At 39.0% G+C, this 15,246-nt stretch overlaps 1 protein-coding gene across 1 annotated transcript; it reads right to left on the bottom strand.

Annotated features, from left to right (window-relative positions):
* Positions 1 to 1,183: 1,183 nt before the first annotated feature.
* Positions 1,184 to 8,077, bottom strand: rag1 (recombination activating 1). Its single transcript, XM_038299887.1, has 4 exons — positions 7,918 to 8,077; positions 6,532 to 6,888; positions 5,243 to 6,369; positions 1,184 to 4,467 (listed from the first exon to the last, which is right to left on the bottom strand). The coding sequence occupies exons 2-4, from the start codon at positions 6,864 to 6,866 to the stop codon at positions 2,720 to 2,722; spliced, it is 3,210 nt and encodes a 1,069-aa protein (XP_038155815.1). The 5' UTR covers positions 6,867 to 6,888; positions 7,918 to 8,077; the 3' UTR covers positions 1,184 to 2,719.
* Positions 8,078 to 15,246: the final 7,169 nt, after the last annotated feature.

Here is a 15,246-nt window from a genome sequence, read left to right as displayed (position 1 = left end):
GGTTTCCATGAACAATTAAATTAATTATATTATATACAATTATATTTCTCCAGCTTTAGATTTTTTAATTCAGAGTATACAAATGTACTTAAAGATTTAATGACTCTAAAGGCTTCATAGAAAGGTCTCACCTCTCATACTGTATAGCAGACTTACTGGTGGTACTGAAAGGTTCTAAAAGTAGCAAATCTTTTTGTCAGTGAGTTAAACACCATGTTTACTTTAAAAACTGTGGTCAAAAGTTTCCTTCTTGTTTTCATGCAGCTGATACACCAGAAAGATACTGGGGCAGATTTCCCTGCCCATGGCATACTCTCTTTCTCCTTTTTTCATACGGGATACAGTAGCCTCAAGTATTATGTCTACAAATTGTCTCTTTCCTGTACAGAACAAGTAGCCGAGTTACCAATTAACATAATAGATTTAATTTAACTGAGAGATGGGGCAATGACACTCAATCTTATCTGTCTATATAACTAGATTATATTGGTATGAATATTTCTGTATAATTGTAAATGAACTTAACCTGTTTTTTCTTCCCTAGATCATTTTTGAAAAAAAAATATATATTGGAATTTAATGTAATTTTTTTACTACTCCTGAAGCTCAACAAGGCCTATGATTAAAATCAAATAGTAATCTGTACAATCCAAAATTGGAAAGGATTATCATCTTTTGAATTAAGTTTATTATAAAATGTGTTTCTCTTTTGGTATTCTGCCTTTTTACAAGTTTGTTCATGTCGTCTACTTTTATTTGTACACATTTTTATTTAGGTTAATTGCAGTATGCAAAATTAATGTTTTAACCTAACCTTTTTGCAGGAATCATAAGTTAATTGCATAAATCCCACAGTTCTGTATAAAAAATTACAAATTTTCTAATTGGTCAGATTTGATATTCTAATCTTAAAAGTTTTTACAAGCAGCACATAGAAAAATATATCAAAATATCTCACAAATCAATCAATTAGGCATCTCCAGTTTTAACTTCTAAGCTTAAAAAGCTAAAACTCTCATACAATGGACACAATAACTAAATGATTTTACAATACATTCTCATACCACTGCAGAATAAACACAATTAGCATAATTCCAGTTGTTATGTGCTCTAAAATGAAAGAAGTGGGTTTGTGTAATAAATATAAAATCAAATGAAAAGTAAAATTAATGAAAGTCAGATCTAGTATTTATTTATTTATTTGTTTGTTTTAAACACAAAAATGAACAGCATCAAAATCGATCATGCATTAAAACAACTTTTCACTGAGACATTGCTTTGTGAGAAACAGGAGAATCGTAACAAACAGCAGTGCTGTAGTGTATGTGTTGTGTGAAGCTCATAAGTGAAAAACTTGCACATAGTTTACCTGAGTGTATGTTTAGTGTATCACCGAAAGCATAAATGAGGAAAACACAGCAAAAGAGAAAAAAAAAGGGACATTTTCTGAATCATCCATCATCTATTACTCTGGAAATGCAATTCATTATTGCAAAAACAAATATATTGCAAGTTTCAAAGTAATCCTCTCTAAAAAATGGTGTTATTGCAGGGCTTTGACAACTTTCCAATGAAATGTGAATATTTCATTGCATTTGTATTGTTAAACATACAGAAGTAAAACAAAATCAAACATTCAATCAAGAAAGAAAAATAAAATTGCCTGTCACAATTCAAAATGGCTAGGGCAGGAGAAGACAATATAATCAATCAATCAAACAAATAAAGTTGCCAACAAATGAGGCTTTCTGGTTTTGCCCATCCCTCTTCTCTGTCAAAAAGCAGTGAAGAAATGCTGAGGGAGAAAAGGAACCAGGTCATAAACAAAAGTGAAGAAAAGTCCCTGCTAGTTGCAGAGTCCATGGGGTATTAGGATCTCTAATGGAGCACACTTTATTCCAATGATGTCCACAAAAAGGTCAGTATATGCTTCATTTTATGAGAAGAATTCGAATAACTATCATCTATCCTCCGCTGTGCAAAGCCTAAAAGAGATAAAAAATTGCTTCAAAGTGACCTGGCATCTACTCTGGCCCCTGGGGACCCAACGATAAAGCACTAAAGTCATCTTTTTCAGAGGGCACTCATGAAACAAAGAACATTTGGGTCTCTGTGATTGCATTTTCCTCTCACTAAAATGATATATTAAAACACTGGCCACAAATGTGGTCTTTCTTAACACAATTTCACTCCATGACTTACAGCTCTTTCATCTGCTTCCATAAATATCCCTTCTGTATAAATTCATAAATGTGTCACATCCATGCAATACAATAAAATGTATCATATTTCAAAGAAATATTCCTTTTTCAAGTTGTGAGGAAAAAAGAAAAGAAAAGAAACTTGTGTCTTACATTTACAGAGTTATCCAAAATTAGTTACACTTCATCTACTGTTTCAATATGGGTAAAAGGAAATAGTAATCAAAAACTGTGTCTGCATAAGATTTAATTTTGCTTTTTTTCAAGTGCAAAATATAGATTACTTAAGAAAAGACTGCCAACAATTGACACACAAAGACACAGAATTGAAAAATCCAAACTAAAAACAAAATGAGTGTCAAGAAATGTCAGAGGCTTTCATAAAGTATACCGAAATGAACCAATTTCTGTGTTACTTTAAATATCAATAAGTATTGGAAATAAGAACACAGACACTGATGTAAATGTCAGGTTATTGACCAGCCTAAAATCAGTCTAGGAGTTTGTCCTAAAATAAATCAAAACTCAGTGATTTCCAGAGTCACATCCTCATCATCATGGATCTCCTCTGGATCTATTGTTGCCTGGAAAGCTTTAGCAGAGTCCTTGTGAGCCTCCATGAACTTTTGCAAGTACTTGGAGGTGTAGAGCCAATGGTGTTTCAGCACGTCTTCCAGCTCAAAGGCCTTTGACTGCCGTGCATTCATCTTCCTGAAACGCCTAAACAGTTTATTTGCTGACTCATTCCCCTCGCTGGCCCAGGCTCCTATGGATCCATCTCTTTCTATTATTTCAGGCACATGTGCAAGGGTCTTGTGCAGATAGTTGGTTATTTTTCCATTGTATCTGTACTTGAAGGTAGAGGAGAGCAGGTCAGCAAAACGTTGTGAGTTAAAACTGTAGCGGCACAGCTGGTCAGGGCACTCCTTGGCTGGACAGGTAGCACGCCATACAGGTTTCATCTGGAGGTAGAGCCTCATGAGCTCCCTCAGGGCCTCTCTCCTTTCCTCTGAGGGCACCAGTTCACAAACCACTTCTGCAGCCTCCATGGTCATTAACCTTCGGGCATAGTTCCCATTCATCCTCATCACTGGTTTAAGCTTCATCTTCTTTCTCAGCTGTTTGTCCAAGGCTGCCCTCCAGCTGCGCCTTTCCTCTCTGCTGGGGTTGGGCCTTTTATAAACTTCTCCAATTTCATCCTGGAAAATTTTGTAGAACTCAGTGGCATTACCTATGTCGCAGTGCAATGCATCCAGTGTGGGCTGGGTCTCCAGGAAGGGCTTGGCTGAGACTCCTTTGACTCTGTCTCTTAACTCATCAACAGATTCAGAAAAGGGGTTGGTTCTCCATATTTCATAACGTTCCAGGTTCTCATCATGGCTGCGGGTGATGGAGTGTAACACCATATTCTGAGCGGCCTCCGCACGACCAGAGTCACACAGAGTGCAGATGTATGTGGATCCGGAGGCCTCCAGGCCCTCCATCTCACGCACCATCTTTTCATCGTAGCCTGTGCCCCTAAAGTAGAAGCGAAAGGAGCGTAGCATGCCACCAATGGATAAGATGAGCCTGCTCTCTTTCATCGCATTTCGCTCTGCAACAATAGGCCCCAGAACAGCAGTCAAAGTCTCATGGTCTGACTCATCCACAAACATTAGACAAAGGGGCTTGCAGGAAAGCTCTGAATTTGGCTTTGGCTCCGTAAAAATTGTGACTTCTTCCTGATCATCTTCACCCTGAATAGAGACTGACATAATAGTGAAAGAGAAGCGGACAGCCTTCTCTGGAATAGCTGGTCCTCCACCATGCTTCTCGCTAACATCCCCCATGCCATCACAACACTCCTTGATCATGACTCTGAAGCCCAGGGTGCAAGCACTGTCTTCCATACCAGTGTCTCTCAGCCCTTCCATGATGTCCTCCTCAAGATCCTTCAGCGCTGAAACCAGTGCAACATCATAGCGGAAACGACGAGTGATGGTGTCAGCAGGGGAGTCATCCAGTGAGGAGGTCCATCCTGACAGTCCGTTGATGATGCCGACATTGTAAGACGTGGACACATTTTTGAGAGCTGGCTGCCATTCAAACTGATGAAAGCCAGGGAGGAGCTCCTTTTCTGCAGCTCTAAGGGTGTGCAAGGGCTGAAAGATCTGACGGCCACTTGTAGCTTTGACCGTCCGATACATCTTATGATACTGGCTGCAGCTCAGGAATGTGTTGACCCGAATGGCTAAGCACACTGCAGGACTCAATCCAAAGCCTCTGCCTGCAGAGAGAGACAATGCAGGAAGAGAAGAAGTTTGTGTGAGACAAAAGTAGGAGAACAAAAAATAAAACAGAATAAGAGGATTATAGAAGAACAAGCCTAACATCTTATGATTTTAAAAACAAAAAGCAGAGTCTACTATTTGTTCAGTTATTTTCCTACAATTTGGAGTAATTTCCACGGTGAGGCGGAAAGAAATGCACATTTTCCACCTAATTTTGAAAATGTTATCATCAAAAGCCCACAAAGACATTATTACATGATCCAATACTTCCTATTTTCCAGATGTTAGAAAAGGACAGAGTAAAAAAGTGATGTATTGGCTGAAGATGAAAACAGACACCAGCTGCCTTCAATTCCCCAGAGAGGAGGATGGTGCTGTCTGTGTAATTTGCAGATACAAGCGCTGCTGATGTTGTTTTGATTCTAACAACCCCTTCACAAGACTTGTTACTGTGCACTGAAGGGAGTGTGAGGATGATGGACTGACAGACAAGATGAGTGGAAGCAGAGGGGGAATTAGGGATGGCTGTGTTTGTAACAGAGGTGAACAATAATGCAATGATTTTCTGATAAAATGCAGAAAACAATTTCCCTCCCTTCAGTACTGAACTTTTAAACTCATTGTTATTTATGATAAGCATTATTCCTCTGAGAGAAAAGGGATTATTAATGAGAAACCACTATAATAGTTAACAGCTGTTTTTTTGTCTCTCTTTTTCAATATCCTCCTTTGCTGCAGCAATTGAATAAAAAGCTTAAAATACCCTCTTACCTTGCATCATGGCCTCAAGCTCATCTGCCTGCCGGTGCTCGTTCCCAGATCTCAGTGCAAGAAGAAACAGTGTCAAACACACTGACTTCAGATCGCCTCCTTCTTCTTTGTCTGCAAACACTTTAACCTGGCTCTTCAGATCCCTCAGTCGGTGCTTCTGGGCACGACGGGTTAAAGAGAGCAAATGCTGGCGAGGTCTCCCCCCCTTGTTAATTAGCAGGTAATTTTGAAACTGAGATGAGTGTCTGTTTTCACCTTTCTCAAACTCATGGTTTAGACAGTGGGCCTTGAACACACCTAGCTGCACTTGCTCACCACAACCTTCACAGGGGCACAGTAGAGGCAGAGAATAGAGGGTTGATAAGAAGGTTTTGGCAGGAGGGATGAGCTCATCTGGGGCACAAGAGAAGTTGCATGCAGGGCAGTGGGGTCCCAGAACGTGAGTAAATTTAATAATGCAGCTGCGGCAGAAGAGGTGCCCACAGGGGGCCTGAACTGGATCACAGAGCAGGTGATCACAGACCAGGCAGGTGAAAGAAATTATAAAATCCCCTGGGAGCTTCTCTGCAATAAGTTTGGTGTTCAGATGGTCATTCTGGCAGTGCGTGATGTTTTTCACCCACTGTTCTCTCTGGATGCTGCTTTTTTTCCATGTCTTCAGTCCAGAACTGTGCCGGTCTCCAAAGGGCTTCTGGGCCTTTTTTTCACCAACAGTACTGTTGTCACTGTGGTCCCACCTGGCTCTTTTGGCCAAACTCTGGACTTTTGGAACAACTTTCCTCCTCTTTCTCCCAGTCCTTTGAAATGATGACTTTTTTGGGAAGCACAGGTAGCAGTGGGAGGTATGGGGTTTCCACTCTGGAACTTTTGTTCTAGTGAAGCTGCAGACACCCCCTCCACGAATGGCAGCCAGCCAGCAGCGATGGCAGAAGAACAGAGGTTGGATGGATTCTACGTCATCTGTCACATCCACTTTAAAGACCTTCAGGAGGACCTCTGGCCAGCTTGTAAACTTGCAGCCCATTTTGCGGAGCACACATTTGCTTGCTTCATCCAGATCTCCATGGACTTCATGCACCGGCCCTTTGACCTTCCTTACTGCCATTCCACAAATGCGACAAAGACCCCTATATAAAAAAAACAACAACAACAAAAAAAGTGTCATTATCTCTTGAATAATTAAATAGAAAAAAAAAAAATATATATATATATATATATATATATATATATATATATATATATACATATAAAGTGTTTTTATTTATTTATTTTTTAACATAGTTCATCACCTGAGATGGTTCATGTGCGTTTCCATTTCCTGCAGTTTCATATCTACTCTCCTGCCAGGGCCCTCCACATTGTCCTTGCTTTTTCCCCCAAGGCATAATTTCATAACACTTGCCAGTCCTGCACCATGATCTGTCTCTATATTTGGCGCAGTAGGAGGTGGGATCCCTAATGAAGCTCCTATCTGCGGCTGTGCCTCACTCGGCAGAGGTGCCTTCTCCATAGACTTCACCCTAAACAACTTAAACTTCCACTGAGAATACTTAGAGTGAGGATGCTGAAGCTCAGCAGGCATGAAGGATCTGGGACCATCTGTCTCCGAGCTCTCTGCTGCCATGATGAGAATTAGATCTTGGACCCTGGAGGGAAGAGAAGCAAAGAGAGAAAAGGAGAGATTCATATGATGCACTGTAAAAGTATCAAAATAATTCCAGCTGTCCATGAAATAATAGCTACAGAGAAAATGCTGGATAGTTCAAATCCCCCATTAGGAATCAAACTTATGTCTTTAGAGCTGAGCCATAGACACAACCTGAGAGCCTTTCTTGATTTCCACTGAATTTACACACCACCAGAAATCCCATTTAACAGCCAGAGCCTCGACCTCGACTGCTGTATTATATCATAAGCAGCATTTGGATCTTGTATAAAATGCATGAGTCAAGCATCGGAGGATCAATACAACACCAAAATGTTCATTTCTCTAGTCCTCAAACCCATCAAACCACCAGCCGCTGAGTCTTCTTTTTTTGCCTTTGACACAGCAGGTTTTCTAAATGGACAGCCTTATTTCTGTAAAGCTGTCAGTCATCTCCGATTGTCATTTTCTTGGCTGCAGGGAGAAATGGAGCTCTGGGAGACTTTAACTGACATTTTAAATGCAGCTGAAAAAAAATATCTGGGAAAACCTATTTCATAATCCATAGATATTGACCAAATAGAAGCAGAAAAGAAAACAAGAAATCATCACGTGGAATGGAAATCAAAAAAGACATATTCCAAATACAGCTTTACACTGCTTAGAAATTGTATTTCAGTCCCATCAAGTAGTTTTATGACACAACACAGGTAAGATCTATGATATTACTGTTCTAATAGACCTTCTTTTGCCTCCCTCCATAAAATCTATGTTCTATTACCAGTTCTCACAATAAGGCGGTCAAACAATCTTTGAAACTACCCCGGTCTTACCATTCCAAGCCGACAGCAGACACACTGTAGGATCCTCTGTCTATCCATCTTTCAGTGTTTTCTGTGTGTTTTCTCCCTTAGAGGCTTAAATCTGTCAGACTACTCCATTTTCTAGATCTATGTCTGCTTCATGGGCTAAACCCTCATCTGAGACAAACAGCTGAGCCTGTATGCATGTCTGTCAGCTGGGTTCTTACCTTGTTTTTCAGTCTCAGCTGGCACTGGCTCCCCTGGGGACTCTTTCTGCATGGGAGCACAAGGAAAGCCCTGGAGCCAGGCTCCCTTTCACAGTGTGCACGATGCCTTTGTGTTGGAGAGTATGTTGCAGTTTGGAGTTGTGGTTTCATACACTGGGATTGCTCCTTACTGTGCCTTATATACCCTTACTGTGATGGAATCCCAACAGTCAACTCTTGCCACCTGATACAGGCAGCTGACAAAAACAACAAGGTTGACCCCAAAGTGCAGTTGCAACTGCTGCATGTAGAATCCAACGGTATACCCCAAACAAACAGCTCTTTACCACAACACACTGATCCTGTGCTCCACAAATCCATCTGCAGGCTCACCTCATCCAGGTGGCTTTACTGCAACAGCGAGACTGTTGAACAAACAGGAGGCCAAACATTTAGAGAAAAAAAAGACAGATCATGCTCGAACTGATCTGCTAGGAAAGTGTGTTTTTAAAGAAAGAATACTTTTTGTATATAGTGTATTTTGTGTCACATTACAACCACAATGTAATACACATATTGAAACATACCACATCAAGGTTTGTGGTTGCAACGCGGCATAATGTGATCAATTTAAAAGATTTGAAAAGCTAAAAAGGCATAGTGAATCTTACTGTTCACCTGACAATTGCTAATTTTATAAATTTTTGTTTGGACCAAAAATACAGAAAAAAGGTCCTATATTCAAGAAACCATATACATATGTAGATTTCTTCCTCTTATCTGTTCAGCATTCATAGTTGCACATTTTGATTGTCTCATTTCATAGTATAACTGACTCCTTGGTTGTAATGAGTTCAAATTATACACCATCATTTGATGTGGCATACCAGCAGGTATACAGAGTATTTGCCCAAGATCATTCTTGTGTCTAATTATCCAGGGGATTAATCTGGTGTAATCGCCACAGGAGCCTGTTACTGTTGCTTTGGATTTGCCATCCAAGTCATTAGATACACAGTCAGTGGCCACCAAACAACAGTTTGGGTCTTTCCCATCCTTTTCAAGCTAAACAGCAGAGCAGGATGAATACTGGCATGCATTGCAGCTTACATTTGGTGCATATGGTTGAATGTGACCTTCGACAGCTTAAGCAGTTTGTGTTTCTCTATTTCTTAATTTGTTTGCTGATAAGAGGATCTATACCAGGTAAAAGTTTACAGTCCACCTTTTTCAAGCAATATACAAATGCATCACCTAGAGGAGAATTTAAGGTGTGCATAGCTTGATTCATTATCCAAGAACAAACAAATGATGGATTGTAGCAAGATACTGCAGTCCTATTTATAGATGATAGTTAGATTTATGATAGCCAAGTAGCCACATGATTTTAAGGTAAACGACACACCTAGCTCGGTGGCAGACAGAGACAGAGTTCCAAATGTCTGCCTGACAAACAAGCAGTGACCCCAGAGACCCTTATCTCTCTGCGCCTGCTAATTGACTTGTTATTGATCAACTCAAAGGCAGTCTGATTTATGAGGAAGACGACTAGTGGAGACAGCCACCTGGCATGGAGTAGAGTGTTATGAATGTGGGAAGGGAACCCCAGGGGGACCACAAGCTGTAGTTTAGCAGAACATAGACAAGTCTGAAATGCGTCTCTGCCGACTCGGTTTGAGGGAAAGCTTTGAGTTTTTCTCTTATATGATAATATGATAAAATAGACCAAAGAAAAGAGAGCAATGGGGGATGGGGGTTGGTGGGTGGTCAGAGCCAGCAGATGCAGGTGGTCGTGTGAAGAGTGAAATCGTAACTGCAAAAGTGACAATGCAGTAAGTTTCTCTTAAAGATTTGTAGATAAAAATGTTACATGTGTTTTATTGGTATGTATTCTGACCGATTAAATAAGTCACCCCTAAATGAATTATTAAAATAACTGTGAAATACAATGCACCAAAGTGTATTTTAATCTCAGTAAAGAATCAAGTGCTTGATGAAGACCTCAGAGTTTTGTTGTGGAACTTTAGTGATCAAACAGCATTATGAAGAACACCAAAAAAAGCAAGAGATCATGGATAAAGTTGTGGCAAAGTATAGAGCAGGGTTAGTTAAAAGATTAAAAGTTTCGGAAATCTTACTGAGCACTGTTTAATCCATCATTCAAAAATACAGAGTGTAACAAAATTGCAAACATATGTAGAAATGTAAGGTGGTTGAGGGATGCAAAACCACGGAATCCAAGATAATGACATAACTATCTTGTCATCACTGTTAAAGCATTACTTGTTTTATTGAGATAGCAAGATAACTATTTCATTATCACCAGAAAACAGTTATTGATTTCTTGAGATAACAAGATGATTAACCTGTATGAGTAATGAATGAGGCTGGCCAACAGCTCTGTATTCCCAGTCCATCCATGCCTGCGGCGCCCGTAGTTGCGCAGTCATGGTACCATGTGCAAATAATCACTTTATTAGTTTCCTTTTTCTTTTCACTCATTGTCAGGTCTTGGTGGATGATTGTATTGCATGGAATACAGAAGAACCAAATCTGACTGTTTTTTTTATTAAAATCTTTAATCTGGACTCATTTTGGGGGTTAATGCATCTTGTATGTTACAGGCGTTACACCGGAGCTCTTTCGAAAACACCCAGTGCTAAGGTATCAAAGGCATAGGTCTAATTGCTTTTGAATCAGAATTGGAAGCAAATTATCAAACCAACGTTGTCTTATCACCTAAAAGTTCACCTAAAACACAGGATTATTTACAGAATTACCCATAGGCTGCCATGAGTTATACTAACACATCCTCTCCCACTGTTGTGGTATTGAAAGATGTAATCAGTTTTAACACACACCAATCATCTCGTTATAATGAGAAAGGGCCTTTGGTAGTTTTTAGATAATGACAAAATTATCATCTCGTTATCACGAGAAACAGCTTTCGTTACCTGAAAACTCTGAAAAGTATCGGAGGGACACGGCAGCTCTCGGCTTCCATACAAAACACTGTGTAAATAAATACTTTCACGGAAAATTCAGGGTCCAGCAAACTCAAGTATTAGACTAGGAAACTCAGACATGATACTAACACAGAAGGAAAGAGCACACAAAACACATGCAAAGGACAAATGCTGCAAGTAGCAAAGAGAACTGCGAGTTATGAAAAACTGCAAACTACTATAGCATCCAGAAGAGCTCCTGACCACTAGGGGGAGATGGCATTACTGCAAATTAGAAAGAAGAAAAAAGGTTAGGTTTCCTGTGAGACTTTTTTAAGCACCCAATCTCTCTTAGCATCTTGTTTATTTCTTAACTAAGGGTCTGTTCCCAAAGGAGTGTTGGGCAAGCAACTTAAAAAAATGAACTACTTACTTAATATGGAATATTATGTGTTTGGTATTAATTAATAAATGAAATCATTAGTTAAAAGGTCTACACGTCTGAAAACATTGAAAACAATCTGCACCATTTTTATGTGTGTGGTTTGACAAATAATTTGATATATGATCATGTAGAAGTGCTAATGTTTCCTGTTTATAATAAACGAAAATAAGATGTTATTTTTTGCACATTGACAGCCTTCAATTGGCTATAAAATAGATACGAAGCTAAAAAATAAATATTTTATTTGACACAGTTAAATAAAAATGAAAATATTTACATTACAATAGAATTAAACAGGGATTAGACTATTCCAGAACAAATAAAATCCCTAGCAGGACTGTAAGAGCTCAGTTTTTTCACATGAGAAAACGTAAACCATGCAAGTAACATCATTACAGCACTTAGAAAGTAAAGAATGTGCAATGATTAAAGGCAGAACTGTCGTGTAGGTGCTAAGATGGTGTGCAGAGCGTCTTTAATTTACTGCTTATAACCAAGTTTTTATTCCCAAATATAATCACAGAAATATTTAGCTTTCAGTGAGCGCTCTAATATACGAACGCTGTCATTGAATCATTGCCTTTACCTCAACATCTCTCCTCTGTGTTCATGCTGAAGTTGCGTATAGCTGCTGCATGCTCCATGTGAGCTTGCATGTGCATGTTGCTGACACTGCATTTACACCAGGAAGCTTCAGTCCTTATCTATACGGTTCATTAACAAATAACAAATCTATTAAAAGCTTTGTAAGGACCAGGGGCGCCTTCAGAAATGTTTCATAGGGGTGGCCAGATGGCGTTACTAAAAATCTTGGGGTGGCACACTGAAACTAAAAGCCATAATTTCAGGGTTTAAATCTACTGTACTATTGAGGTAAACCTGCCTTTAGAAATCATAAAGACTTAAGTAAACACCTACTCATAACTTTGTTTATTGTGTGATTTTTATTGTTACGTCGCTGGCTGTGCATAATAGGATGAAATGCTGAACTGATGCTACTACAATTTACACCGGCGAGTGGGGTGGCCCTGGTGGCGCTACTGGTAAGGACTAACACGTTACTGTCTTTTACAAAATAATTAGTTACAGTGCTAGTTACTGGAAAAGTAATGCAGTTACTTTAACCCATTACGTAGTAATGCGTTAGTCCCAACACTGCATATGAGATGATGATGAGCCCCCCTCTCTGGTCTGAAGCACTTTAATAATGTGTTGATGTTTGCAGCATTCACTAACTTGCACTTCTTTTTACCTATTGTAGAATTTTTCCTTTGTATGTATTTTGCTTTTTTGTGAGTTCTTAAATAAATTATATGCACCATAACCACACTGGTTCCAACATTAAAACTCGGTTGTGCCAGCATGATGCTTTTGTGAAGGCTCATTATAAGGGACAGAACATTTTTTTGTCAAAAGATGTAGGCAGATAACTGCAGAGAAAGAAAGAAAACCCACAAGGTTCACAGCTTATACTGTATGTAAGATGCAGATGCAGACATAACCCAAAAGACTCAGATGCACTAAATACATAATGCAAGCAGTTTAAAAAAAATTTAACATCTGTTTTATCTTTTTTCTTTCATTTGTAACTATGCACAATTGTGCTATTGTTAACTGCATAGTTTCTTAAAAGAGAAGCTCAATTAAGATTTTGGGTGTTACATTAAAAAAGATGAAACTCTTCAGATTATTCATACTTTTGCCAGAGACTGAGGTAGAACAGGTAGAGAGAAGTTGGATAAAGCGAATTCAGTGCCTGTTTTTCTCAGCCTGTGCCAGTGTTCAGGTTATGATGAAGATAAAGATCAAATAAATATAAAGTAGTCCCACTAATCCATCCTTGAGCGACTTTATAGTTGTTAGTTTCAGATATATGTGTGTGTAAAACAAAGAGACTGAACAAATAGGACATGGTAGTGAGAGGGTGGTGAAAGACAAAGAATAGGGATATAGTAGTGATCGTTTGTAAAGGAGTTTCATAGGATAACAGGCTTAGTTCAGAACAGAGAGCACAAAGGGGCTTAGGCTGATTGCAGGCTGTGACAAGGAAAGAAGGGAAAGAGATCAAGCCCTCCAGGCAGAACTATGCAAGTCACAGATCCAAAAACGGTTCTCAGACAGCTCCTGTCACTCCAGCAGCTTATGAAAATGTGTCAATAGTAGAACCAGGCAATGAACGAATTCTTTAGCTGCTCTGGTATCTCCCTCAGACGAAATAAAAATGTCAGCAATGTCTACATTTGAATAAGCCAAGCAAAATTGCACCATGATATTTCCAAATGTCACTAGGAATGTGGAAATCTTTCTGATTACATTGAGGGTAAAGGGGGCATTTTGCGTTTGTATTTCATCTGTGTGCTGAGCAATATATTGAGCAATTGGTATGCAAATTCTTTTTTGAATTGCAGTTTCAAAGCACGTCCAACTGCTTCCTCAGCTTCTCCCAGACAGTACTCTGTTAGTTGCCTTCCAATGTCCTGTTACTCTACCCTTCATCCAGAGACATGATTTGGTAGATTAATACTTATGGAGGTAGATTTCAGCAGCACAGACCTGTTCATCAAATCTGCCTGCCAGAACAAACCCCCTACCTAACTAGTCAAAACCACCCTCTTTCATCTTCCTGTCTCTCCCACTCACTATCTCGTCTTGTATTATATCTCCTCACTTTTCTTCCTCCAATTTAAAAAATAATTTAATTTCATCAATGGGGTGTTTAATTAGTATTCCCTGCTTCCGTACTGAATGATTTGTTTATAGTAATCCTGTATGAAGTGGCTGCAAGTGTCGTTGACTCATTTAGACGGATGAAGAAAGCAGTATAATATCACAGCTTCTGCAAATAACCTCCACAACTAGATGCTGACAGTTTTGCTGCATAGTAACTTCCATGGCCAGTAACCCATATATTTATTCTATTAGATATCCTATTCCAGAGTGCATATTAGTTCATTGCATGTCCTGTATAAGATTTTTCCCCTTAGCTGTGCAGAGTTAATTTGGGTTTAGGCCAGTTCTCTTCCTCTCTGGTGTGTTATATAATCTAAAGAACCACTTCGAAAGCATCTGCTTTCAACATTTTTTGCTTAAAAAGAAAAAAAATAATAATATTCAGTTAAGATTTCCTAGATATCTTAACATCATTAACATGCACAGTCTGCAGAATGAACACTCTCACCAGCCACTTTAATACTTAAACCTGTTCAATTGGTCGTTGAAACAAATGACTAATTTGCCCATTACACTGCAACAGCTTAATGTATTCAGGCATCTATTGCAAATGTGGTGAAGACAACCTGCTGAAGTTCAAACAAGGAATCCGAATGCAAAATAAATGGGCTCCAGACTTTAAACATGGCATTGTTGTTGCTGCAAGACAGGATGTTCTGAGCATTTCAGAAAATGATAATCTGTTGGGATTTCATTGCACAGCCACATTTGACTTGACACAAAGTGGTCTGAAAAAGTGAAAATATCCATGTCTTTTCCGTGTAGATTAAATGAAAAAATGATAAATGTGTTTATCATAACAACGTTTAACCTAAGATGTTCTTAAAAAAAACATGGCCAGTTACTACACTTTGAAGCACTATATCCTTCTAAAAATGTATAGCTGAACCTAAGCAGACAATCCAGATGGATGTTTATCCACTCAAAACAAACTCTAGAAATTAAACTCTAAGCCTGATTTGGGGGCACTACAGATGAATTGGGGAATCAGGACCAGTGTATTTCATCAAAATGACAATGGCCTTTAATTCCGTGTTAATTAAATGTAGATTTTACTGATTGTAAAGCAGTTATCTTAATACCAGGGGTCCTCTGGTGACACAGAGATTGACTCTCCGAGAATGTCTCTTGTATAATCATGCATTAGTTCTATTTTCCACAAACTGTCTGGGTCTGGTTTACACAGAAGGTCTGTCAGCTGAAGGATTTTAACTTGTAAACAACTACTTA

The sequence above is a fragment of the Cyprinodon tularosa genome, unplaced genomic scaffold, assembly GCF_016077235.1.
Source record: "Cyprinodon tularosa strain WSP-4 unplaced genomic scaffold, ASM1607723v1 ctg44, whole genome shotgun sequence".
In the NCBI taxonomy this organism is placed as follows: Eukaryota; Metazoa; Chordata; class Actinopteri; order Cyprinodontiformes; family Cyprinodontidae; genus Cyprinodon; species Cyprinodon tularosa.
The sequence above is the reverse complement of the archived record's forward strand: the minus strand, read 5'-3'. Positions and strand labels throughout refer to the sequence as shown.

What these genes read in the sequence shown, in the direction of transcription:
- rag1 (XM_038299887.1), bottom strand. Translation starts at nt 6,866, where the DNA reads ATGGCAGCAGAGAGCTCGGAGACAGATGGTCCCAGATCCTTCATGCCT. An exon ending in ACGCACATGAACCATCTCAG is followed by an intron (nt 6,370 to 6,531) that starts GTGATGAACTAT and finishes TTTTTTATATAG; the next exon opens with GGGTCTTTGTCGCATTTGTG. An exon ending in GCTTGAGGCCATGATGCAAG is followed by an intron (nt 4,468 to 5,242) that starts GTAAGAGGGTAT and finishes CTCTCTCTGCAG; the next exon opens with GCAGAGGCTTTGGATTGAGT.